This window comes from Lichenostomus cassidix, chromosome 3 (assembly GCF_008360975.1).
Source record: "Lichenostomus cassidix isolate B80296 chromosome 3, HeHo_3.0, whole genome shotgun sequence".
Lineage (NCBI taxonomy): Eukaryota > Metazoa > Chordata > Aves > Passeriformes > Meliphagidae > Lichenostomus > Lichenostomus cassidix.
Genome location: NC_139483.1, coordinates 3,681,809 through 3,707,626, shown reverse-complemented (window position 1 = coordinate 3,707,626; position 25,818 = coordinate 3,681,809). Strand labels below are relative to the sequence as shown.

At 39.9% G+C, this 25,818-nt stretch overlaps 1 protein-coding gene across 2 annotated transcripts in view; it reads left to right on the top strand.

Moving 5' to 3' along the window:
• The window catches only part of KIF16B (kinesin family member 16B), a 137,111-nt gene that overhangs the window by 106,260 nt on the left and 5,033 nt on the right, over positions 1-25,818 (top strand). For both annotated transcript variants that reach the window (XM_085054053.1, XM_085054052.1), the window contains one exon: positions 10,962-11,045. In XM_085054053.1, the coding sequence (XP_084910179.1) occupies positions 10,962-11,045 (84 nt within the window). The remainder of the gene's footprint in view (positions 1-10,961; positions 11,046-25,818) is intronic.

Here is a 25,818-nt window from a genome sequence, read left to right as displayed (position 1 = left end):
ACTGGGTATTAATGATCCCTTAATGTTTGTGTTGTGCACTTTTGTCAGCAGTGCAGGTATTCTGAAACTCTTTGAGTGTACCCTCTGTATTTTCCAGGAAATTTTTTTGAATTTCTTTCAAACTGCTTCTGAACACTGCATGTCCTAGTCTTGTTATGTCTTCTATGGAAAAAAAAAACAGAAGCAGAGCTTTAGCAGTATTTCAAAACCTTAAATTACTCTCTGCACAGTCGAATCTAACTCCATTTTTATTTTTAAATCAGGGAATAAATAAGGAGACCTTTACTTTTAAGTTCAGTTTTTTGATAGGACCAGTATTGTAAAGTAATTGCAAATTAATGTATTGCAGAATTTTATTTAAATAGGTAGAGTAGCATAATTTCCATTCTGATTGTATCTGAAGGCTCATATGTGCTGTAACTCATTGTAAAGTTGCTGTAAAAAATAATGAAAACATTAATGTGGTCTTTTAGCTTTCCCCTGTTTTCTCAGGTTACTAAAACTTGTGTAGGTGGAGCAGCATGACTCTTGCACAGCCTCAGTGAAGCAGTGCTTGGTGGGGACAAACATTCTTCTAGAAAGCATCTGATAGATGGGAATTCTGAAATTACTAACATGTAATTGATCCCCAAATTATTCCAATAGTTAAACACATCCCTCTTGTCTCCCCTGCCCAAAGTTATGATGTTGGCTTCCATACCATGTTGGCATTTTCATGAGTGTGTCTTTGAGTTTTCCATGTGCATGTGGTATATATATATACATGTGTCTTGGTTATGAAGCATTTAGCTTCAAGTGCTTGATCAAAAAATTTTATTAGACTTGGAAACAAATACCTATTCTTACCCACCATCCTGACTCTCAAGAGCAGTCCTAAATAGGGTATTGCTCATGAAACTGATAGTAACAGTGGTCTTTCTGTACCCAGAGTTGCTTTTTCTGCCCTGCACGTTCAAAATCCTCTGCTAAGCAAACTCCTGAAAATATATCTCTTAAGTTTATTACATCTAATTTGTTACCTGTCTTTTTAAGCTTTGTCTAGTGACAACAGTAATGGTGGTAGGAAAATCCCAAATTTGTATGAGGTTTACAGCTAATTTTTAAGTTTGTGATAAAGCAGCTAGTTCTAAAGTGTCTGTACAACTGGACATAAATTAAAATGAATGTATAACCTATATGATTATCAGTCACTGTTGGAGGGGGAACTAAGTAATTTCTTTTAAGCTTCCCTTTTGTGTGCCTGCGCTGCCTTTTCTCTGGTTTTATCATTTCAAATGATGCAGAAGGCTGTCTAACTTCTCCTTGTAATCAGTCCAGTTTGTTGTGAGAGTTAGCACTTTATATCTTATAACAAATCACACTTGAAGGCATGCTGCATGTTTGTTTGCAGGTGTATTTCTCTGTGACAGCTGTTCTTTAAGACCCTGGGAGCTGCCATTAATTTTGAGTAGTCAGGAAGGAATCCATCTAGTCAGCAGCAGAAATTATTGCTGCTTGTTGATGAGTTTTCATTATTAGCATTTCTCAAAGGCAAGGGTGACTGAAATTTACGGTATCAGTCAGCCCCATGAGATGGGGATGTGTCATAAATGCTGCCAGGTGTCACTGAGATGAGCTCATGTGCAACGAGCAACCCTGCTCAGGGAGAGCTGTAAAAACTGCTGTGGTGAATCCCCTTCTCTGAGCCTGTTTCTTAAATCAAATGGTGTTGTAACTTCTCAGCATGGAGTCCAAGTAGCCCCATAGGCACCATGGCAGCAGCAGGAATGTGGTGCACAGTTGGAGCTCCTGGCTGGGTGCAGCCATGGTGAATGTAGGGTTGATACATGACCCACCTTGTGCTATTGCAGGTGTGGCCTAGACCTTGCTGGAAATCCCAGCAGGAAGATAATGAATCAAATCCTAAATCATTTTTGAAAGGAAAAGAAACCCTATAGAGAGCTCCCAAAAATCACTTTTTTACATTTTTGAGAAGTGGGGTTTGAGTCATACCTTGATAAAGATGGATTAATGTGTTGAGCTTTGCAGACACAACCTTGCAAACCCAGCAGTTGTTGCCATTTCTTAGAAGAACTAACCAAGAGCTGAGACTACATGAAGAAAGATTAATGTTTAGTTGGCAAAATCATGGCCTAGAAGCATAGAGAGTAGGTATTAAATCTGTTAATTTAATCTCTAGGGCAGCACATACCCTTGCCTTAGACCATGGTCTGGCATGCCATGCTGGTATTTTTCCCCCAAAGACTTCTGTCTTGGAGTAAGGGATAGATGAACAAGGGAGGGAAATCAAGATTGGTGTGTTAGGAATTTTTCATGCTTACTTTCCAAACACATCTACAACTCAAATGTAATTATTTTTATTTAGTTTTGACTGGTTTACATCCAAGGCCATTATATCTCTTGGTTGATGTATGCTGCTTCTGCACCATCTTGTTCTGTGCCTTTTTACAGCCTGCATATGAAACTCCAAGTGTTTTCTTTCCCATTTGGGCCAATTTTTGTCTGTTTCTCCTTGATTGGTAATCCTAAGAGCTATACAGGTATTGGTTTATATTTGGAAAGATGCCTTGGCTACATTAGCTTCTGATTTTTATAAAAGATATTAAAATCCCCAGACTGCATAATTTTATAGAAATGTGCAAGGTTTGCATGAACTTTGTTATGTCCTATAGCTCATTTTCGTAGTTATTCTGTATCTAAATGTTATTGTACTGCTTATAATGGACCAAACAATGAAGTAATTTTTCAAATATTATATAGACTCTTGTTTATGGCTTTATTTTGGTATGCTGTTATTCCGAATAGTCTAGAATTGCTTTAAGGAAAAGAAAAATACTCCTGTAGTGCAAGGTAACCTCTTTGGTTGCAGTTAATTTGATTTTTGTCATTAACAGGAGGCAAACTAAATGGAGTTAAAATGGCATGATAATCCATGGCCTCCACAGCTCACCATAGCTCCAAAACTGCACATTAAGTCTTGGTAAGCTTGTTGGTTTAAAGGAGAAACATGGATATGAGAGCTCTCAAACCCTTTTGACTGAACAAATAATTATTTGATGGGCAGGTAGGCATGATTGAAAGCCAGAGAAATCTTTGGTGTCTAATCCTATTTGGTCATTTTGCATCATCAGAGGGAGGTTTCGGGGTGGTTCAGAGGAGAATGTCTCTTTTTCTGTCCTTACCCCTTGTAAGTGGGACAGAGAGAGTTAAAATGTTCTTTGGAGAAACAATTATGCCTGTCTGAGGAAGGTAACTGGCAAAAGATCTTGAAAGTTCAAAGAGAATTCCACAAAACTAAAGACAGCCGAGCTGTGAGAGCTTGTGTGTCCTGAGAAGATGCTCATTTATTGGTGAATATCAATTTCTTGGAACAGAATATTTCTGGGAGGAGGTGTAAGTGCTTGTGCTTCTTGGCACTAAGATCTGCCTAGAAATATAGATACAGACATGCATGATGTTCCAGAGAGATGTGTAGGAAGAAGGCAAGGAATTGTAGCCAGTCTAAGTAGAGTGGAGAAGCTGCCAAACAGGCTTCTTGGCAGGTTAACCCTAGGAAGGTCTCCAGTGCACTCTGGCCTCGATGGGATGTGTGCTGAAGGGGATAAAGCCAACCTGGCTCACTGGGCTGCTGCCATTAGGGGTCAAGCAAAAAGCAATGTGCAAACCAGGAGTTGCCCCTGCCAGCCAGAAATGAAAAGGTTAGGTAAACCTTTGGTGTGGAGCAAAAAGGATGGATAGCAGAAAGAAAAGAATGTTCTCATGTATGTGGGGCAAAGCAGCTTCTTTGAAGAGAAAAAGCTGTGCTGTAAAGGGACTAGAAACCAAATTGTGGCATAGATTGTGTACAGGAAATACCAGGGGGGCAAAACCCACCAAAAAACCCCAAACCCCAGAAGTCTGGTATATTGCTGCAATCTCTTACATTTGTCAGAAAGGAAATATTTGCCAACCAATTTATTTAGGATTTTTCAGAGTAGACTTGCCCAAGGAAGGAAGGGAGATGCTCATTGCCTTGTGTGTGTTTGAGTGGGATCCAGGCCCTGGTGCCTGTAGCAGCAAGGAAGGACAGCAACAGAAAGCTGTAAACCTGAGAGCTGAGACACAGCAGGGATGAGCCTAAAGCAATGAGACACAGCAGGGATGAGCCTAAAGCAATGAGATGCAGCAGGGAGGAGCCTAAAGCAGCTCCTTGGCTCTTGGAAACACTGCACAGAGCTCGGGAGCAGAGTTTGCTCCCCTCAAAGACACTGAAGGAGTGACTGTGTTAGGCCCTCTGCAGAGACCCTGTGTGGAGGAGGAAGGTTGCTTACATACTTTTTCCTGTTCTATTTCATTTGAGTTTTCCTCACTTCAGGAGGTTAATTAACCTTTTCTAAAAATAATAAATAGTGATTTTGTTGGTGCTTAAAAGCTGGTCAGCCTTCTCCAAAGAGTTCACTCCATTAGAAGGCTGACATGGGTCCACCTCAGAGCTTTGGCTAATCCTTGGATATGCTGCCTCTTGAGAATATCAAATCCCTCTCCCCTTCTAGTAGGTAGGGAGGATGACATATGGCCCAGTAGAGTAAGAAGAAGAACTAGGTAGGTCATGTAGGAATGGAGGGAAGCATAGTATTAAAACAGAGACAAGTTGGGAAGCTGGAAAGTGGAAGAAGTGTTGTAAGAGATGGGAAAAATAAAGTATTAGAAATGGAAGAGGAAAAATAGGTAAAAATCTGAATATCCAGAAAATAATTCCCTGGATATTCCCTCTCCTTGATTAATTGATAAAGGAAAATAATGACTTTAATCCTTCTGTCTTCTGAGGGCATGACTTACCTCATGCTGGGTGAGTACTGAAAGGTTTACACAATGGAGGAGTGGGTTAGTATTTTGTTTAAAGGAGAATAAGTTCAGAGTTTTCTTCACTCTAAATAGTTTGAGCTATATCTGCCAAAAATATGACTTAGGTTTTTTTACATGTTATTTTGTTGGTTTCATTTTTAGTGGATAGTATATCAAAAGATTTCTCTTTGATCTTCATTTGATTGTTTTCAGAATTTATAAAGCAGCCTTTAATCTGTCCAATAAGCGTTAACTTTTTACCTTTGCCCACTGCTTTCTTATGAAATTGTGTAGAAAAGGTCATTTATTTCAGTCAAAATACAAATAAAAATACAGAAATCAAGCATTCCCCCCCCCAGCCTTGTTGTCAAATGCCTACATACTTTGTGCAAGTTCCTAGTTAAAAATTCAGCTTCCATCTAGTTTCTTTAGACTCTGGAAGTCTTAGAATGTCTTGAGAAGTTGAGGCTTCAGTTGCTTTGTTTAAACTTCAAAAAGTGAAAGTAGGACAGTTTTTTCTTTCATTTCTCCCTGCAAGTTCAAGTCAGGTGCAGCCACACTGGCTGCAAAACTGTGTCACGTTCTTCTCTTTAACTTTTCTCATCTGTGACAGAGATTTCTGGTACAAAGGATCAAAAGTCAGAAGTACTCTTTGAAAAATGAAAAAAATACAGAGTTGTAAAAGTAACATGAGAGTGAAAGACTTTTTAATTTTAATAGTTAGCATTTCCTTAATTTTCTTTTTTCCCCCTTTTCCCCACCATTTAAATGTATCAAAACATGGAAATGGAAGTACAAAGAGAATTGGGGATGAAAAGTTAAAGATGACTCAGCCTCCATCAATGTCTGCCCTGTTTTTCTTCCTTAAAAAAACTTACACCTTATTGTAGGCACTAAAACACAGACTATACCAGCCAGAAATAATGAGATGTTTCAATCCTGTAGATTTTTGCTTGATGTAGGAAAATGGAACTTTTTTAATGTTTAGGGAGCATAACACTTGGAACAATTTCATGCTTCAGAAGTGACAAGCCTACATGTCTGTATTATGTGCTATTTTACTTTGGTCCACTATATATTGAAATATCACCTGCAAAATACTATACAAGACTTTTCATTAGCATATTCTATTCTGCTTTACCATAAAACCCCTGAACTGAATTAAATCTAGCAGGTCCCCAGGCATACATAATAAATGTCAGTGAAGAGTCTCTAACAGATTATAATAGAAATTAAAGGACAGCCTTCAAGTGCTGATGGCTTTTTTTCCTAAAAATCCTGAAATGAGAGTGCACCCTATCCCAGGCAGAGCCTTTCATGGTATTGGAGCCTTCATTTTCACTCTCTTGGTTTCCAAGAAACCAGTCTACAAATTTGCATCTCTCTCTGGGGCTCTGTAGTTGAAGGCTATGAACCCTTTTACTTTAAAAGGGTTTGCTTCCATATAGATGTTGTTAGGTATGTGCTGTTCCCAGAATCTTAAGGTCAGAATAAGAGTTACTTGCTGTTCTGCCATCTGCTCTTACCAACACTAAATGCCTGGTAAAAGCCAGGCTGGAATGTGGGAGTAGAGGAATCCATTCAGCTGTTTAAAGTTTACTGGAATAACCTGTGTTGGGGATGAAGCACCTTTCCATTGAGGACTTCACCTAATACTGTCTAAACTTGATTGCACTAACTCACAAATACTCCATTGTGGCAGGTAAGCATTGTTTCTTGCAGATAATATTGCTGAGACAGACAAATAACATGCCTCTAAGTAATACAAGACCCAGAAATAAAACATGGCCTTTATTATAAAGGAATTAGGGAATAAATTGCAAATGACTGTTTGCCTCTCTCTAAGACTGCTACTGCCTAGCAACAATTGCCAGCTAGGATAAACATCATTAAATGTAAAAAGTTCAATTTCTACAAGATATTAGGAGTACTGATATGCAGTCTGAAGGTCTCTCTGTACTATTTTAAAATATGTCATCTGCCTTTGCCTTTTGGGTCTAAGCATAGTCCCAGCCTTGCCCACAGTACAGGTATGCATGCATGCACACACTCCTGTGGGTAGAATGGAATTTGGATTGCAACAATGCAATAATTAAATATAGTAGGGAGATGCTTCTGCTGTCAGAATAAAAATTAGAAATCTTGCACGCTACATACAGAAGCTTCTCAGGAAATCATTCAAGCCCTCTCTTCCTATCAGGCTGGGGAATGTGCCTCTTAATTTCCCCTGACAGAAAATACATCACCTCATCAGCAGCCCTAGAAAATGACAAAACATCCCTGCCAAAAAAGACTGCCTGCCAAATGCTTCCATTGCCACTGCAGGAAGGGGGACAGGGAAGGGAGGGGTGTGCTTCAGAAATTCCATGGAAGGAGAATAATTTACCTTGCTACCTGTTAAGTCCCACTGTTACGCCTTGTGTTGTTGCAAAACGTTAATCTCGTAGTCAAGGTGAGAGCCTTGAAAAATGAATTTGAGCCAGAGGGTACACAAACTTTTAATTCTGAAAGAATAATTTAGGGTCCTGGATCTGGATAGCGTGAAATTCCCTTACAGTGTTTGAGGCAAGGCAAACATCTTGATGCAAAATCCACACCTCTGAGATCTCTTACATATTTCAGTGCCAGAACAAAATTCTGTTCTGTGTGCATTAACTTGTGGCAGTGTTTATATCCACTGAAGTTACTGTGCAGTTTCATAAAGGTGATGTAGCACCCCTAATAGCAAAATTTGAATTTATTGTAATATTTGCTGCTACACTTTGGCTTAAATGAGTAAAGTATTTTAAATAAACCTCAAAATTCTACTGAACCTTGCTTTGCTGAATCTCACACAATTATGTTTGGAGTCTGTATATCAAATAGAACATTAGGACAGATGATTTTTATAGACTGTTATTGTAAAATTATCACTACTTCAGTGTATTTGTGTTGCTGGGTTTTTTTAATTCATATTTTTATAAACCAAAATTATGGTGAGATGAGAACGTTTTATTATCACTCTGTATATTTGTGGGGCTCTTGCATCAACGTATTTTTCCCTGCATTAAAGAAATAATTTTATAAGTCAGAGTGTTGAAGATCAATGGTGTGTGTATATATATGTATATATATGTATATAAGATAAGGATACTATCTCTGGTAAATATACTAATAATGTATTTCTATATAAAAATAGTGCAATGGACTGGCTTCCTATTACATTGAAATTTCAGCCAGATAGAGAACTGCATAATTCACACTGCTGCATGAATGCACCCAGTTCTCATCTTGCAAAGAAAATTTTCAAGCTGCAAAGTAGGTGGGAACTAGTGCTGTCATGTCTCTATTAAGTGTTTGGATGGCCTGGAACTCAAGCCTTCTTTCTCATTTTGGTGGGGATTAGACTCTTGGCATGTAGAGCCCATTGAAATAACTGGGTTGCTGAAGTGATGATGAAATCTGTGGCTGGAGGATTTTCTGTCATGGAGCTGGGTGGTCATCTGTTATGTGACAGAAATGGTCTTGGTACTTTATTTGTAAGATGGCCATCTGCCAATCATTTGGCTAAAAGAGGAGCCACGGGACAAATGGTAAAGTATGGGACACAGAAATGTTCCATCAGGTCTGAGGTTGAGCATCATCTGCCCCATAGAGATGCCACCTGCAGTAAAAGATTAGTCCTTTATAACATACTTCTGCAGGATGAAAAATCCTTCCAAGTGACATATATTTATATATAGGTATATTTTGTGTATATACTGGCAACACTGGCATATTACAAACATAAGTAACTTATATATGTATGTCAAGGATAGTTCAGCACATTGACATTGTGATCTGTGTGGTGGCTTTTATTGCATACAAAGTATTCAGATCCCCACATCTTGACCAGCAGTAAACTCATGATTTTCTGATAGGATCGTGTTGTGACTTTGAATATTGCAGAGTGAAGTTTACTGGCTGCAGCCTTTGTCTTCCATATTAAATTCATGACTGTAGTAATGGACTTTATTGGTTTGGTTTCAGAGATATGTGCATGGTAGTGATTTGGGAGTTAAGAAATGGTGAAACAGTGTGAGTAGCTTCTTCTGTTTCAAAGTATTCAGCAAAACACATTGGTTTATAAAATAAAACTGGTTTTCTTCTAAGATACATCCAGAAAGCTTTGGAAAACAACTTGCTTATCTGAAGTTATACAGAATTAGCCCCAAATTCCTGTTCAGATGAAAATTAATTTAGATAAAGAAATCATTCCTGATTTTAGCTGTAAGACCTTGCTTTGACTCCACAGAGTAGGTCTGAGGATGCTGTAGTGGCAGGTTCATTGTGCAAATTGGTTTTTAATAGACACTGTTTTAAAATTCTGTAATGAAAGAATTTATTAGCAAATAAATATAAAAACAATCTCCCTACAGCCAGGAGGGAATTGTGGTGGTAGTTGTTTTACCTTGCTTGTTCCTGGTAGTGACATGATAATAATAAAGTACAGTTTCTGCAGGTGGGGAATTTTGAAGTCCTTGAAAATATTAGCACTTATAATCCTGTATAGGTGAAGAAGTGAGTAATGCAGTGAAAATAAGTCCCCAGGACATAATTATAGGATGTTGTTTGGTTTTGTATTGCTTGTTCTGCCAACATGAAGAGGGAGGCACAATGAGAAGAATATGGTTGCAGAAATTTGAGGAATGTTACTGAGACATACTGGTAAGACTGATGCAGAGCAGATAGCTCTTCCATCTCCTCTGGTGCCCCACATCACTTTAATTTGCTCATTTTAAGATGTCTAGGCATTTCTTTCAAGTTATCACAGTTGGAGTTGAACAAGAGAGTGGGAATAAATTGTGTGTGTTGCAGAATTTCTCTGTATTTCAAAGATGCTTACATTCGATGTTAGTAATGGAGCTCCTCATTTAATTCAGTATGTCTGCTCCTTGTAACCAGCCATAAATTCTCTACAGTCCTGTATGTGCTGATAGACTAGAAAATGATGCATCTTTTTTATTAGTTCAATATTATCAAACAGCCTAGGGAATTAATACAGGAGGCAGTTTTAATACAGGGGTTTCTCCTGCAAAACAAATCCAGCAATGCCAATGGGAGGTTGCATATTTCTGTCTCTGGGGAAAAAATGGGTTTGATGTACCTTCAAGTGCAAACACAAATTATGGGGGGAGGACTTGCTTTCTCCTGCATTGTTCCTAGCAGTGGTTTAGCAGACCTAGTTCATTGATACTTGTTACCAACTCTTGAGTCTTTTGTGTGTTTTCCAGATATAGCTGGCTGGAATTAGATCAAGCATTTTATTTATTGGTGTACAAAAAGGGGAGACAGTTTCCTCCCTCCCTCTCTCTCTCCCTTACACACACACCCCTTCTCACCCTCCATAGGATGGAAAAAAAATGAGGAGATAGCTTTGAACACCTCTGTGGAAGACCTAAAATACAGATAGGAGCAGTTGTTTTTAGCAGTTGTGCCACTGCCTTGTTCTCATTTTCGTGTGATAAAGCAAGATTTTGCCTGCATGTATGAATTCTCATCAGAAGTTAAAGCTATCAGCTTCCAGCGTGGCCATGTTTGAATGGGATTGAGCTACAGCTGAGTTACAAGAAATGGTAGTTCAGGGCACAACCAAAGCTTCAGGTCAAGTGTTGTCTGGAGTCCAGCAATGCATCTCCTAGAGCATGACTTCAGTGATAGTTCTTAAGTCCAATGATCTTACATTTATGATAGAACATAAGAAAACCCCAAAAAATTACACCACCATACAGTTGGACACCACAGATTTTAAGAGGCTGGATGCAGTCTTTTAAGATACACTTTCCTGCAGAAATTGTTTTCACTTCCTATTTGATGCTATCTTGTCTCATTTGGATTGCAAATTTTTAATATTTTTGTGGGAAAACAGTGGCAGTCCAATTCCTAAAATTTCTTTCAGTCGCTCTCTGATGACAAAATGCATTGTTATCTTAGCAGTTCTACAGAGCAGATCATAATAACCTCAAGTAGAAATGTATAATGTGAGATTTACTAATAGCATATGGTGTAGCTCATGAATATTTGGCAGTTTCTTCTCCCCAGTTGCTTTGCGGTTTGAACAGAATTTCTCATTTCAGCTTGTCACTTCTGATGCTGATTCATCCTTTAATGTCTTCCAGGTTGCCACTTTAGAATTCCCTCCAAAGAAGCTCTTTGGAAACAAGGATGAGCGAGTGATTGCAGAGCGACGGTGTCACTTGGAGGTAATTCCAACTTTTTAACAGGCTTCTGCTGTGTGTTTACGTGCAGCACTCCCTTGCTTCACCAACAGAAACCTTTCCCATGTGATCAACATTAAATAGCCTGCTTGTAAGGTGCTTGCTGCCTCATTTAACACAGGAGATGGCAGCAGTAGATTGCAAAGTAATGAAACATCTCTTAAAAAATGAATTACTACTAGTCTAGAGAAAATAAAAGGAGCTCTTTAGAGATATTCATAGGAGATACATTTACTTAAGGGGGAAAGGTGAGGTAAATGTTCACTGTAGACAGATGGCCTCTGTGCAAGACATGATTAAAAAAATATACTGCTACTTTAAATGCAGTTTGGTTTTTTGGGCTTTACTATTTTATCATAGTTACTATATCCAAATACCTCATGACAGAACGAAAGCAATATTTAGGCATCTTTGAGTTTCATTTTGTAACCCAGCTTTCTGAATATATTCTGTTTCTTTCAATTAATTTTAAAAATTAATTTTATTGTGGATTAGGTTATTGAGTTTGAGGTTTTGAGTTACTCTGCTAGTTCTACAGTGCTGTGTGGATGGCATAATTCTGGTCTTTATATTTCTATGTTAATGCATGTTTTATTGTAGCCCAGGGGCAGGAGGTGGGGTTTTGGGAAGGAAGAAGAGGTGTGATCAAAGACTAAACTGTACACCCTGCAACTATATTGTAGCAACATGGGGATTGCTTGATCATGCAAGTCATTAAGAACTATATTCTTTGTTCAGCTAAAATAGCATTTTGTAGAGCTTTAGACAAATGAATGTAATAGTAGATTGCTTACAACTGGAATATTTTCTTAGGTGGTTTGAATTACTTCTATGTACTTCACCTTTTCTTTGATCTACCAACAAAACATCCTCCCACTGACTTCTGATGTGAAGCTGTCTTACAGGAAGCACAAAATGAATTTATTTTTCTTTCATGTCCTCAATAGACAGCATAAAGGCATGGCCATGTTCCAGTGTAGTATTCAATTTGCATATTTTTGTACCTGTAAAAGATTTAATCCCCTAATCATTCTGACCTTTTGTTTATTCACTAACAGATTTTACTGTAATTGTTCTAATGTTAAAACTGCAGTGTATAGCAATGTTTTGATCATGGCCATGTAGTACTTACAGCTCTCTATATAGCCAGGTTTTAACTGAAAATTAAATTGTATCTATTTTAACTAAAATACATCATTAAAACTTTATTACCTATATGTTTTGCAAGCACAATATATGACAACTGTTCACATGAATATGTTTTGCCATATGCCACTTGGCCATTCCACTCAGTAGTCCTGACACTGACTCACTCAGTGTTGAGAAACTGAAGATCCTCTGTGGCTAAGAGCAAGATTGATAAAGAGGACAAGGAACCAAGCAAATGTTACTATCCTTGCCATGAGGAATTTGATGCAAAAAGCTGCTCAAAATGCCCTTATCAGTTAAAAGCTTATCAAACCTCTATCTTATTAGAGATGATAGAGATCTCTAATCACGGTATTTCCTTTTCACTACATGTTTTGCACTGGTTTGCTTGGGTTTTGCCAATGGCTGGAGAGTTTCAGCTCACACAGCTGCAGCCTCCTTGGTGAAGAGTGAGAGAAACCACCTAAGCAGTGATGGTTTCTGAAGTCAAGTGATGCTTTGAAGGCTCAAAGCACATCTTGAGTTGTGTTGTGAAGGTGGCAATTACACTGCCATAGTGGAAGATGGCTCAGGCACCAGTCCTATTTCAAATACTGGTTGTTCATGCCTTGTGGCTTTCAGTCCAGTGTGCACCTTGAGCACACTTCAGTGGGCTAACAGGAAAGTAATAAATGGATGGATTGTCTCTGGGAGGGATGTGGGTCCTTGGCTTTTGGACTGTGGTGTGTTTCTCCAATGGGAATTTGGTCAGGTAGAAGGTGAGAGCATTAGACCTTGGGATCAAGTAGAAACATGGCTTGTATTGAGTTGAGTTTCACATCTGATCCTGTACCTTGATTTGCTGAAAACCCCTTGCAATCAATCTCTTTCAGTCTTCACAGGTGATGTGTTGGTATAGCTGTAGTAGGGAATAAAAGCTTTTTCAGTTGTTCCACTTGGTTAGTCAAGAGCTATTGGCTAATACAGCATTTTTAGAAAAGGAAAAGCTCAGCTTCCAGAGCAACACAAATGTATATTTTTATTCAACGTCTGAGCTTATCTTATTGACTAAAAATAAATGATAGCCTGAAATACCAATCTGATAAGTGTTCTGAAAAAATATTCTGTAATTTAGGATTATAGTGGAGCTGTCATCCCACTGGTGGTGAAGAAGAAATTGCTCTTCCCTTCCAGTTTTTACATTAGGTATTCATACATTTTGAATAGGATGGAACTCCATATAATTTTTCCTGAACTTTTTGCATTGAAGTAGCTTTGGCTAGTTCAGTGCTTCCCACAGGTCATCTCTTAGCAACTGCAGTTTTCCTTGTGCCTAATTAGATTTGTCCCTTTGTGATGCAGTTTAGGAAGAATTTAGTTTTTCCTACACATCATCTCTAGGATTCTTGTGACAGTAGTACTGAGAAGTACAGTTGGGGTTTTAGTACCTTTCCAGACAACTGGAATAAGGGGGGCTGGCTCTTGTAGAGTTTGCTTTGTTTGAAGATTGAGAGGCAGTGTTACCTTATTTCACCCTGGGTTTAGAAGTGGGCATATTTCACCACAATGGAGATGGTGTTACTTGGAGTAAAAGAATCCAGAGAGCCCTGAATTACAACAGTTGTGATTTTTAAATCACAGTAAATTCAAAGTTTGTGTATTACATTAAGTTCTTTTATTTATCCTATCTGGTACAAACCAAAAGCTTCACAATGTCTTGTTTGTAGGAAAACACATTATGTGAATTATTTTTGTCTGAGATGAACCTGAGAATGTGACTTTGATCTCCAGCATGATATGTAGTTGCAATATAAACACTTTAGCTTTGGTGTTTGTTGGTATAATATCAAGTCTTTTGAACTGTATTTGACATTACCACAGAGCTTTGGAAAAAGAGTGTGCAAGTTTTTACCTATATATCTTAAGAGAAAACATCAAAATTGTATTTCAAATTATCTGCCCAAAGATGCCCTATTGCAATCTATTAATTTAGTTTTTCATCAGGGACCTGTTGCAGGGCAAAACTCTAAATTAATTGTTCTGTGGTTTAAAGACTTTAATTTCACTACAGAGCCAACCTTGCTTGATTAAATCTCCCTTAAATGAAACAGCCAAGAATTCTTTTGATTAAAGTTAATGAACAGAAGTTAGTGTGTATCTATCCTTTCTTGCAATTAGAAATCAGTAGGTAAGAATGTAGGATCTTTTTTTTAGTGAAATCAGATGATGAATATTCATTTTTTCATATTTTTTTAACCAAAAGCTTTGTAACAGAAGCACTTGTGACAGGAAATACTCGAGTCAGTGAATGTATCTATTCCTGTTTTAACTGCAAAGTATCTTTTATTCCTTGATGAGTTGCTAGGTCTGTGAATGACGCTAAATTTTCCTGAAATCCCAGCTTCTTTGGATACTGTGTTTCTGTATCATATCCCCTGACTCATTTTTTTCTCTTAGACTCATGCTTTGCTGTAGTAATGAAGATTATTCTTAGCCTTATTTTCCCGTTGTGCAGCCAGAGAAACTGCGCAGGAGTCTAAGCTGACAGAGCAGATTGAGCTGTGTCTCTTGACTCTTTGGTCAGAAGCCTTGTAGAAAGAAAGGACTTTCTTTCCTGCCCTTGCTGTCACCAGTGTGTTTAGGAGCAAACAACTGTTACACCAACAAAATCTGAGCAGGTTGTTGCTTAAAGGAAAACAAAAACTCTCCCACACCTCAGGCTGTCTCCTTGTCTCTGTTCCCTGTTTCCTCTTCCCTGTTTGCAGGGCTGCATTTCCTCAGGTTGGTTTGCAGACAGCAAAGAGAGAAACAAGCAAGATCCCTGAGGAGGTTTTTAGGGATTAGCAGTTGGTTGGAGTGTGGTGCTGGTAACACCAACCTTGTGGGTTTAATCCCCAAATGGGCCATTCCACTAAGAGTTGGACTTGATCCTTGTGGGTCTCTTCCAGCTCACAGTATCCTGTGGTCTGTCATCTAGAAATAAAGCTCAGCAGTCAGTAGGAGTTATGTGTTGTCTTTTGCTGCCACTGACAGAGCTCAGGGAATGAAAGTCAGCCTGTAACACTATGGTAATGTGAGCTTATGTCAAGTTCTGTAGAAATATATACATCTTCCTGGCATTGCCTCTGCTCTTTCTTTTTCTTGGTACTTTGAACCTCTTTAAAAGATAGACATGCTTAATTTATTTAAAATTAATAATACAATTGTCCTTAACCTCCTCACTTCCTGATGTCTGCTGATGTTCAATGATAGGTGTTAAAGCAAGAGGCAGAAATAAATATTGAATGAGCTGTGTAATTCAATTTTGCTGTCCAATATGTAGAGCTGTCTGGGGAGAGTATTGTAGACGCTGAACTGGCTGAAATATTGCTGTTACCTTCAGTCCAAATTAACCTTCCAAAATTAGATTAACTTAGAAGTCAAATCCTTTGTTTGGTTTTCAGTTTGTATTTTTACTTGAGTTCCTTTGGAGGTGATGATTTCTAGGGTATTTTCTTTTATTGGGCTCTAAATTTAGCCATGCTGTCTTTCCCTTTTAAAACTGACTTTCTGCTGACAGGAATCTGGTTCTTCAGGAAAAGGTGAAATAATGGAAATAGCACCTTGTTTTTTGAACTTGGATTTATTCTTGTTATTGAAGTGTCTTACTGGTTTTTGAATTAGCACCTAGATGGAAGCCAGCAGTAGAAATGTCTGAAAAGGAAAAAAACCCTCAAAATATTGTCAACAAATTTGGGCAAACAGAATGTTTGAATCTCCCTGAGACCTTGAGGTTTTCCTTGCAGTCATGAGGACAGAAACCTTTTTATGAGATTTTAGATGCTCCTGAATATGCATCTGAATATTCAGTATGAACTTTGTTAATGTTCCCCATGAGTCTTTGTTTCACTGCCCCATTCCTAGATATCTTTAACTGAGAGAACCTGCTTCATGCTAGTTACAGGTGAATTGATGTTTCTATTGTAAAAATCCTAACAAGTGGGGCTAGAGTTACCATTTCTGTTAGATTTTTTTCCTGGCTGACACCAGTCACAAAGACCTTTCAAAGCTACTGTGTACATGTTTGTTCAAAGTGATTACTAAAAGGAAATTATTAGACACAGGCATCAGCTTACAACAACATCCCTAATACCAAAACTTTATAAAAGGAGCTTTAAATGCAGCTGCTCACCAGCCTGGCTCTTGCAGAATGAATGTTTGCATCTGACAGGGTGGTGGTAAATACTGTTCTTAGCAGAATCTGGGTGGGATGGACTTCAGAACTCATTGAGAATACATTTGGTACTCACTGGAAGACGAAAGGAAACTCGTCTTTGTTTTACAGGCAGGAATGCACATCAGTAAGACTGCTGGTGCAAAAGCAAACCGCTGCAAATGTTGGTGTTTGATAATCCCGGAGAGGATCGTTTCATACCCATAGTCTGAATTATAGAATGCAATATCCTGGAGTGATGGCTTTAATTTTCCACTAGAGGAATAGGGATGCTGTGGAATCAGGGAAGGAAAGAGCACAGATGCATCCACAGAGACAAAAGAGTGTGTGTGGCTGGGCCACATTGTGAATGTCAGTTACATGAAATCCATGTCAAATCATTTGTTAACTTAGGTATAGTCAGGCTGCACCAGGTGCCTTTCATAACCTCTAGTAACCACTGAAAAATTAAGAACAAAAATAACTGCTTTTCAGCAGCAACACTGAAGTCTTCCTGGCAGAGAGTAAGTCTTTGCAGTTAGCCATCTGAGAGGAAGTTCACAGGTCACGTTCCCATCTGTCAGCACATCGTTAGGGCAGCCCAAGGTGCATTGCTTTTCTGGTTTTGAAACATCAACCCTCAAAGAGGAGTTGCAGCAGCTTTCAGCAGCAAAGCATTTAATCCTTTTTTCGGGTGGTTCTGCTTCTTGTGTGAAACCCTGTTGGCTTCAAAAAATGAATGAATAAAATCAATTTTACTTATTGGTTACACTCACTAGATACAAAGAAGCAGAAATTAGGATTTTGCATAGGTCTGCGGTTGATCCCATACCAATAAAATGTTACTTTGATTAAACACTGTAGACCTTCAGCCAGCCCACAGCAATGCAAGACATTATTCTTGTAATAGAAACACATGAGAAAGATGGTCCTGTAGAAGGAACTTAAGTGCAAGGTTATTTTCTGGATGAGGTAATTTTAAGCTTTGGTTTGATAGGCTACTGGATGCAAAAGGAATGGTAAGTGTAAGCAGACCCTTGGTCTCATTTGCTCAAACTCTGGGCCTAATTCAAGATCAGGTCTCAAGCCTTGCTCTGCAGAGTTTACTGGAGGTAACTTGGCATAAGATATGTATCCCTTTAGATGAATTTTCATGTTTCTTTCTTCAGGTGTACAGCTTCAGGTCCCTACCTCAAAAACCATCTTGTGTGATCAAATATTTATCCCCATTTCAACCAAAAAATTAAATAGTATTTTTAATTTGTAAGCCTTTTAATCTTCCCTTTCCTTTTTAGATGTTTCAGAGTAACACAAAATAAGGAGGTATGTTTATCATTATTTAGCAAGTTTAGAAAATGAGACAACATATAGTTTGAGCTCCAGTTTAGCTCCACATCTTGATGTGTTTTGCTGTCAGGATTGACTAATTTCCCAACATGCTCCTACAGATTAAGTTTTGAAGTTGTATACCTTTATCAAAGTCTCCAAAAGTGGCTCTGCTCATTCAGATGGGGGCAGATGAGTAAAAGGAGCACTCGGCGAAGGACACTGAGTTGAATTTGGTGCTGCCCCATTTCAAAGCAAGCATATCAGTCATCCTCCAGCATGTGATTTCACCAGAGGAAGCAGAGGGTGATGCATGTCAAATTGTTTGTAAGGTGCTTGCCAAGACCACTCCAGCAGATGACACTCTGTCACTGCTGGCCCAGGGATGCATTCTAAACTCAATCCTGTTGTTCTTTCTGAATAAATTTTGACAAGACTTGTTTTGACTTATGCTCCGGAGAAAAGGTTGGTTTCCTTCACCAGTCAGGTCTGTTTTGATCCTTTTCAGTATGGCCATTCACTTCCCAAAGAAGACTCACACTGATAGACCACCTGTAAATCATAGCCCTTGCTGCCTTTTTTTTTTGCTTCCCTGCCAGCCTGCAATTCAGTTTTCATTGGAGCTCCCTAAAGCCAATAAATGGAAGCTTCTAGCATGCAGGCATTGTAAGAAATATTAAGTCCTGTGGATTTTAAATGAATTTTAGGCAGAATAAGATTGTAATTTGGGATGTAGACTGACTTCAGAAGTTAATTCAATTGATGTGGCATAATAGTAATTCAGCATAATGTGCTCATGCCATTAGACTTGCACAGAAAAATGCTCCAAATAGCTATAATGAATAGTTTGGGTTTTGAAAACCTAGGAGAGCAGTTTCACCTTGAATCATAACTGGCATCTCTCAGAATGCTTGCACATTAAGAGAATTCAAAAAGATATATGAATTCAAGTAAATTTCAGTAGCACCTTGGGTAAAATGAAATTTTAGTGGCAGTCAAACACTTCTGGAGATGTAGTGGTAAAATCTGCTTTACCTGTACAGCTTTGGAGGAAACTAACTCTGATTCAAGGAATCTGTATCATGCTGTGCATGAAAAACATAGAGAGACTTTCCCAAGGGGCTAAAAATGTAATTCCTGCTATTTTTTAGTGCAATTTAGCTGCTTAAAGAAGCTTGATTCTTACCTGCTTAGTTCCAGAGTCATTTAGGTTCCTCTAAACATGCCCAAAGGAGTGCTGTATGGCAGGCACCTGTGGAATTCACTCCAAGGTAGCTCAAAACTGCTAACCCTCTGAGCTGAGAACAAAAATGAAAAGAGAACCCAAAAAGGGAAGGAAAGCCTTTTCCTGGACAAAGACCAGGTAGCCCTGGTGGGGTGGGTGTTTTTGTGGTTGGTTTGTTTGTGGGTTTGTTTGGTCTCTGGCTCATGATGAAGTTCAAGCATGTCCAGCATGGCAGCACTCAGTGATGGTGTGACTTCATTTAAGCCATGATAGTCTCCATTCCCCATCAGACTTAGGCACAGGCCATATGGGCTATTAAAGGCTGAATGGGTCTTACTGACTAGTCCCTGGCTCTCTGTTTCACGGATCATCTTATGTATGGGAATCTCACAGTCTTGGTTGGTGTCATATTGCTGATGATACACTGTAGTGGTGGCAAGTGGTACCTGCTGTTCTTCACCCTCAGGAGCCCTAGTGCAGAAGGGTCCTCTGGGAGACCCGGCAAGGTGTTCAACTGTGTACTGCCCTCTGTCTCCACAGCAGCTATCCCAAAAGCCCACTGGAGTCCTTCTGGGTCTTTGAAATAACCACTCCTGAGGAAATCCATGCTGAGAATACACAAGGCCTCTGGACCAGTCACAATAAGGTGTTTCCTCCACTCCTTCCCAGCCAAGCTCACCTCAGCTGCCAACAGAGTCAGCTGCTACCCCCCTGTCATCCTAGCAATAGAAATGGGTTCTGCCCCTCTATGTCCCCATGGTATTAAAGTACACTGTGCACCAGTGTTGACCAAGGCTTTGTATTTCTGTGGTTCTGATGTGCCAGAGCTCTGAATCCACACAGTCCAATAGACCTGATTTTCTCTGGCCTCTACCTGGCTCATCTAGTCCTGATTATTGTTCCTTCCCTGGGCGTGCTTTCTGGAGGTCCCTTCAAGTGGGATTGTGGCGGTTTTGGTTTTTTTTTTTGTGTTTTTGTGTTTGGTGGTGTTGGTGTTGTTGTGTTGTGTGGGGGGGGTTTTGTTCTGGGATCAGAAGTGTCATCATTCTGTTATACCTAGCAGCTTGCTCATGGGAAACTGGAGGAACTCATTCTGGTGGAACAACCTCTGTTTCCCCCTTTAGTTTACACACCCATGCTGCCAGGACAGAAGTGGGCTTTCCATCCCATCTTCTCATATCTTCCTCATGGTCACACAGAAAGAACCAGAGGTCAGCTTGTGGGGTGTACCTTGTCTCCCTAGCTGGGGGACATCCTCTTCTGATAACAAGGGCTCTGGTCTGTACAGACAAGACTTGGAGAAGGCCCTCCTTAAGCTCCTTGCTGAGTTTCTGATAGGTTTCTGCAATCCCATCTTCCAGTTTCCACATATGCTCTGGTCTGTTCCCACAGATGACATTTGGGCTTGTGTCAGGCTGTGTACAGTGTCTTCATATGCTTGAAACCTCCTTGTCATAGTGCCCACTGTCTCGTTCTCCTCAATCCACCGCAGCAGTGCTAGGGCATGGGCACATGCTGGTGTCCCTAGCTGTGGGAGTTTGAGCCACATCAGTGTTGTACATTTTACCAGGTCTGGACTCTTAGTGGTTTGGTTGTCATCTGAGAGAAGGATCTCTATCACAGCCAGTTCTCACAAGCATTGGATTCCTTGCTCCATGGTCTTCCAAAGGCCTTGCTGCAGCTGGAGATCTTCTGGGCAGCAGTTCCCTCCTTCACACTTGTTAATAGCCATGGCCAAATGCTGAGAGATTCAGGCCTCCTTGCTATCCCATGATTGGTACCCACATCACATGACAGGGATCCCAAGTGCCAACCAACTTAATATAGACTTGTTGGGCCATCAGGTGAGATCTTTCCTCAGACTGTGAAGACAAAGACTCAGTGAATATTTCTGTTTCTGATTCCTCTGCTAGTTGTTAGGGTCCTGGCTCCCCATCGTCATTCACCAGGCAAATGGATTTGGGTTTGTATTTATTTCTGTGGGCAGGGGGAATTGCTAAAGGCTCAGGCTACCCTTCTGGTTTAACTGCAGCCCCAGTGACCAGGGTGTCTGCTGGTTTGCTGTCCTGCCCCTCTGGCTGTACCTGCTGCTGTGTGAGCAGTGAGCGATAAGCATTAACCAGGGCCCAACCCTTCTTCTCTTTAGATCTGTCATTGTCATTTTTTTCAGGTATTTCTTCACCTCAGCTGGATTCTGAATTTGTTCAGGGGGAAAGTTCCAAACTATCAGGGCAGAGAGTTCCTTCAGGGCTTGGCCTATATCCTCCCACATCCCACACCACTCAAAATTTTCCACCATTGGGGCAGATCTCTGGACAACCTTTCTGGAAATCTCAACTCTGATTCTAAACATGCTGTAGGCCATATAGAGGAGAGTTAATGGAATTAAAAACAAAAATGTGGTGTCTTTAACATCCAGAGGCTACTGAACTTTCTCAAAATGTGACATGCCAGACCTGAAGGGAGAGAAGGAGGTAAAAGGCTGGAAAAAATTATCCTCTACTTTTCCCCCAACAGTTTGGGTGTGATTATTAATAAACCCCCAAGAGAAACAGCTGAGACCAGCACAGGAAAAGAGCAGAGAATACACAGCCCAAATAACTCACATTGGCCCTGATGTTCTCTTTTAATACATTATTATGACAGAATATATCTACACAGCAATCCTGGTTCATGTCCCTGATGTGAAAAAGATATTTACCTGGGGCAGAATTGCCAATATCTGGGGATAAGGATACATACCTAGGTGCCAGAAGGCCATTATTAAAGCAGGCAGCATGGTGGCCAGTGAGTGCTGTACCCTATACAAGGTCTTTGGGACAAGAATATTATTTTTTCATGTTCTCTCTTTTCCCCATTAAATTGGGTGCCACATTTGCCTTCGTTTAAGACAGTTTTAAAAACAACATTCTGGAATGAGTTGTCTCCCCTTAAGGTCTCAAACAATCCCTTCCCACCAACATAAAGAATGAGATACCATCAGATAAGTGAAGAAATAACAGTTTACTAACAAGCAGAACAGCAACAGGCAAAAAATAATGGTGAGTAACTGCTAGATACAAAATTACTAAACCTTGTGGATTCCCCCCCAATGAAGAGAGACCTGAAAATGCTGGGGACATAGGCCATCCCCCAAGATGGCACTCTGCAGCCAAGCACACGGTTTGAAGGAGAAGGGAAAAGTCTTGTCTTTGTCCTGTGCCAGCCCTGGCTCTGCTTATCTCCCTGACAGCTGGAGATCGAACTGGAATTCTCTGTATCAAGGGCTAGCACTCGTGGAGGGACTTCAGAGTCCTTGCAGCAAGCAACAGCAGGGCAGGCCAGGCAAGGTGGCTGGGCTGGGACAACTTGTGGTCCTCTCTCTTCAGCCAGGTGCCACTGATGAGTTAGAGTGGCTTGGACTGGAGTGGGGCTGTCCTGCTCGGTGGCAGCAGGTGGGAGCTTGTGGAATTTGCCCCAAGGCAGCTCAAAGCTGCTAACTCTCTGAGCCAGGGAAAAGAAAAACGAGAAGAGAGCCCAAAAAGGGAGGGAAAGCCTTTGCCTGAGCAAAGACCAGGTAGCCTGCAAAGCAAATACCCTGTGGCAAAAGAACTGGAAGCCACCTGAGAGTGACAATTTTAAAAGCACTCTCTATAACAACACCCAAGGTTCTCATTTGTAGGGTCTTAAGGATGCAGTAACAATTTTGGGGGTGCAGAGATACATATGGATTACAATAACATTCTGGATTACCCCAGGACAGAGCTACATTACATTTTTGGTAGGAGCTTTCAATCTCATCTCCTCCCATGTAGCTTCTTAGTAAACAGCTTCAGTGTAACAAGTTAAGAGTTTGACTTTGTGTCATAGTCACATTGGCAAGATATTTGCTAGTAAATTTTAAAAAACCAACAACCTAGCATAAGTGCCATGCTTGCATTATTTCTGTTTAGGGAAGCTCACAATGTAGAATTTGTTTTAGATGAAAATTGGTGTGGGTGTTGGAGTTGTATGTAGACTTGTAAGACGTGCAAACACAGGGTAAGGTGATATGGATTGGGATGTTCTCTGCCTATTTATTTATTTATTTATTTGCTGACTTCTAGGCAATACCTCTAAACAGCCTCACTTCTGATTAAGCCTAATCAAAGTGAGCAGGAAGGGTTTGATTAAAATAAGCCAGTTCTTTATTCTTGGCTTGTGTTAATCCAGCCGTGAGGCTAATTAATGCCTGCCAACCTGAAGCAAGTAACTCCCCCCTCCTGTTAATATGATGTGACTAATAATTTGCCATTTTACAGACATGTGGATCTGTCTTTATTCTCCTGAAAAGTCTCTTTGTGCTTACACAAATCATCTGCGACTTGAACAAGGTCTCTGGTACCAGGGACAGACACATTCTGGAGGCACTTGTCAACTTTGACTCCTCAAGGAAGCTTTGCACAGCTTTGGCAGTGTCTAATCGGGCAGGGTTTTTGGAAGGAGAACACAGCCATCCTGGTCTTTCAGCAAAAGATAATGGGCCAGGTCATCCTGTCATAGAAGCTTTCTCTCCAAGTTTTTCCAGAGAAATAAGATTGTTCAGGCACCAGGTAGTCTCCCAGGCAGTATGTCTTTTTTCCAGTTGCTCTGAAATCACAAACACTCAGAATGACCTAAGGGTATGTGCAGGAGATAAATGTGTTCAGATCTAGAGGTGACATTAGGTACTTCCTGAGGGGCCTGAAATATCACTTGATGTATTGACTATCACATGCTGTTCTGCTCACAGACTTTACTCAAATCTGCTTTATGATATCTTCCAATACGTGTTAAGGTGTTGGGGAAAAGAATTGAAGCTTCATGTTTTCTTTATTAGAAAAAAAGGAAAAGGAAAAGAAAAAGCCCACAAAAGACCAAAATGTTTCTGAGCAAGGTATATGTGGTGAGTGGAGAATTGATCTGGATCTGGAATTGGTGGAGGTGAAGTCATAGTCTGGTGTCCTCCAAAGCAATGGCACCTCATATTCTATAGTTTTGCTATCTGCACTGCTTGCTTAAATTTAATAATTCCAGAAATGGATCTGAAACTACTTTGAGACCTGTCAGAGCATTAAGCTAACCATCATTCAGTCCTAATGCCCCAGTTTAGCCTTAGGTAGTCCCTGATGGAAGTGGTTTGATGGTTTGAGTGGAAGGGGGAAGCTTAACTGAGTTGAAATGAGCTGTGACCTACAAGGCTGAGCTATACTTGTGGAGTGTAGGAGGAGCCTGCTGGGATCACTGCCTCCAAAACACCTCAGTTTGGACATCTTGTATTTGCCTTGATGTGTAATGTCAGGATATTTGACACAAGAAAACCTGCTCCCTTGGAACTCAGTTTGTAAATGAATTTTCTGTGTTGTGGTTAATGGCTTTCCTTGTCTTCCATACCCAGATAATCCAGTCCTGGGTGGTGATTGAGATGTGGGGCCTGTCCTGGCTTAGCTTGCAGCCCTTTTCCTAGGAGTTCCTATCTTCTGCATTCCAGTCCTGACTTATCTCCCTGTACAGTATCTTAATGCTTTTTGCCAATTAAAAAAACCCCAAAACACAAGGGGAAAAAAAAAACCCAACAAGGAAGAAGCAGATTCAATTAGAAATTTAAATCCTATTTTTCTTGGTCTCTTGTGTGGTTTTTTATCATGTTCTGTATAAAGCATCTCCCCAGATGGGGCCTTTTGCCAACCTGAAGTCTCTGTGGGACACCATCACTTGTCTGTGCCATTTAAGCCCAGCTTTATTTTTGTCAGTAGACAGTAGTTAGACAATAGCTGGCATTCCTGCAGTGTTTGGTATTTTGAAAAACCACCCTGGAAGTAATTTTTTTTCTTTTCGACACATAAACGGAAAGGTCCAAAATAGAGAAAGTTGGTTAATTTGGAGAAGGATCCCCAAATGTTGATTTTCCTTTGCATGTGCCCAGCAATTACTTTCTAGGAGACAAATGCAGGAGGAGATGCTCTCCCATTTCAGCATCCCAGCAGGCTCCCTTTGTCAGCCTTGTCATTTAAACAGATCCTTATCTTTGTGATCACAGACTGGAAGCGAATCATGTGCTTGTCTGCTTGCTTTGGGGTAGAGTCTTACTTGGGAAGATCTGCCTTTGCAAATATCTAGTTACAACGTAATGTGATTTTTCAGAGTTAAGGGAATATGCTTCAGTCTGTCTGGTTTTGGTTTGGTTTTGGTTTTTTTTTTTTTTGATAACAGATTCATATCCTACAGAAAAGAGCTGTGATACCTGTGTGTGCTTTGCTCTATGAATAATTCAAATCAAGATCTGATTTAAAGCCTGCAGCACTTAACACTAGTCAACGGAATAATTATGTGATTGGTGCTAAGAGGAGCTAGCAGCTGTATTAAAGGGAGAGAGGAGCCTATGTTGGAAGTTAGATGAGCAAGTTAATTAGTCCTGCCTCTGCCACCAATCACCTTCTGTGACCTTGTGGTAAAGCTTTTGACTGTCACATTGACATGTAGGTGTTGAAAAGGTGGTATGGTTTCTAAGAAAAGAACCTATTGTCTCAAAAAGTCCCCAAAGCCTTGTAAGGTTTATCTTATTCAACGTTTTGTTGCTTTCAGCTCTGGCATAAACTAGCAGGTGGTGTTTCCATGCTAATTGTAAAATGTAATTAATAAAGAATTTTAAGCACTGACTTTATTGAGGAAATTGCAAAAAACAGCAGTATGAAAGCAAAAGCTCAAAGTTTTTTCACTTTCTAGAAGTACCAGAGTTGATGAGTTTTTAAACACACCAAATTTTAATGAAAAATCCAATTCTTGCTAAGCTCTGCTATTGGTCTCTGAGGCTATCGCCGTTAGTAATGGATTAGGAGAACAATGTCACTGAACTGAATTCCTCTTTAATATGCCACAATTGAAAGGAT